We start from the raw sequence: 1,536 nt of genomic DNA on the forward strand, positions 1-1,536 counted from the left end.
AATTAGATTTAGATATCCGCCAAGATATTATAAATATAATTTATAATATCTTGGCGGATATCTAAATCTAATTTTATCATAATTAGGTGGTATGTGTTCCATTCTCCTAGATTTTAAATGAATTATTAATTTTGATTCAATACTAGATATTAATGTAATTAAGTAGGCTAATCTTTATGGGTTTTCTTTTGTTTTATTTAGACTTATATATTCTAAATAATTACTAATTAAAGATTTTTTAATTTTTCTAAAAATTTCTCTATTTTTAAATGATCTTCACATAATTAATTTAATAATTATAAATAAATTCTAATAAATTCTAATAACTCTAAAAATAACTCTAACAGAGCAAGAAGATGAAGAAAAGAGTGAGATAAAAGGCACTTGTAGCAGTAGAAGTAAACTCAATTGAACAAGTACCCGATAGTCGAGTCCGTGAGCCGGAGAAAGAAGAAGAAGACAGCAGCATTAAGAGCTATTCATCTTTTTCAGAAAACTCCAACGGAGAATATATCGAAAGAGAAAACGAAGGAATTGTAGCTGGAGATGATGGTACATTAGAAGTAGTAGAAAAAGATAATGATGAGAAATTCAAATCAATGATAGAAAAGTTAATCGAAGAAGCACTCTTATTGGAAAACATAGACGGAGAAGTTGTACAAGAAGCGAAATCTGAAGCAGTAATTTCAGAGCCGGAAAAGAAAGAAATCAAGAACGAATATATGACAGATGTTGAGCATCCTACGGAATCGATTAAACAGCAAAACGAATCAATTCTGCCAGATTGCTTGCTACTAATGATGTACGAACCCAAACTAGCAATGGAAGTTTCCAAAGAAAAATGGGTTTGCAGCAGTAACACCGAGAAGAAAAAGGAAATTTTCCTCTCAGAAGAATCTAACAAGAGCCAGCACCTCCCACCTCAACCGCCACGGTCATCGTGTCCTTTTCCAGACACAATGTCCATGGCCACGATGATAGAGCAGAAGCTAGGAACCTCAGTGGCTTATGAGCCGTTTGTGTTGACGAGGTGCAAGTCGGAGCCTATGAGGATGGCGGCTACGGCTACAACGGCGGCTAAGCTTGTGCCGGAGAGTTGTTTCTGGAAGAATAGAAAGATTGAGCCACATAGACGAGCTACATTTGGATTCCGGGCCGCTGGAGTCGGGTTTTGAGCTGACCGGAATTGTTCGAGAATTTATTCTGTAATCTGTTGTACTTGTGCACTGCTCAGGTTGTACATTTTCATTAAACCCTTTAAGCATGAATGGAAATTTTAGTTGTAGAAGAATTAAGTAATCCTTTTTCAGTTTTAAAATTTTGAATATTTCATGATTTAATTCAAGATTATCCATGATCTTCTTTGTTAAAAAGAAATTGTTTCTTGTAATTTTATCAGTTCCAACAAATTATTCTACTTTCATATCATAAGTGTATATACCTAGAGCTAATTTGTGTCAACTTAAAATCAGTTTGGATCATTTTGATCTAAAATCAAGTGTTTATAAATAATTTTTTATTTTACGCAAACATTAT

General features: G+C 33.5%; 1 protein-coding gene across 1 annotated transcript; it reads left to right on the forward strand.

The window, feature by feature from the left end:
* Positions 1-427: 427 nt before the first annotated feature.
* On the forward strand, positions 428-1,175 carry LOC107854717 (the record flags this gene model as incomplete). Its single annotated transcript, XM_047402576.1, has 1 exon — positions 428-1,175. A coding segment is annotated over one exon (748 nt), but the record flags the coding sequence as incomplete, so codon positions are not given.
* Positions 1,176-1,536: the final 361 nt, after the last annotated feature.

This window comes from Capsicum annuum, unplaced genomic scaffold (assembly GCF_002878395.1).
Source record: "Capsicum annuum cultivar UCD-10X-F1 unplaced genomic scaffold, UCD10Xv1.1 ctg24610, whole genome shotgun sequence".
Taxonomy (NCBI): Eukaryota; Viridiplantae; Streptophyta; class Magnoliopsida; order Solanales; family Solanaceae; genus Capsicum; species Capsicum annuum.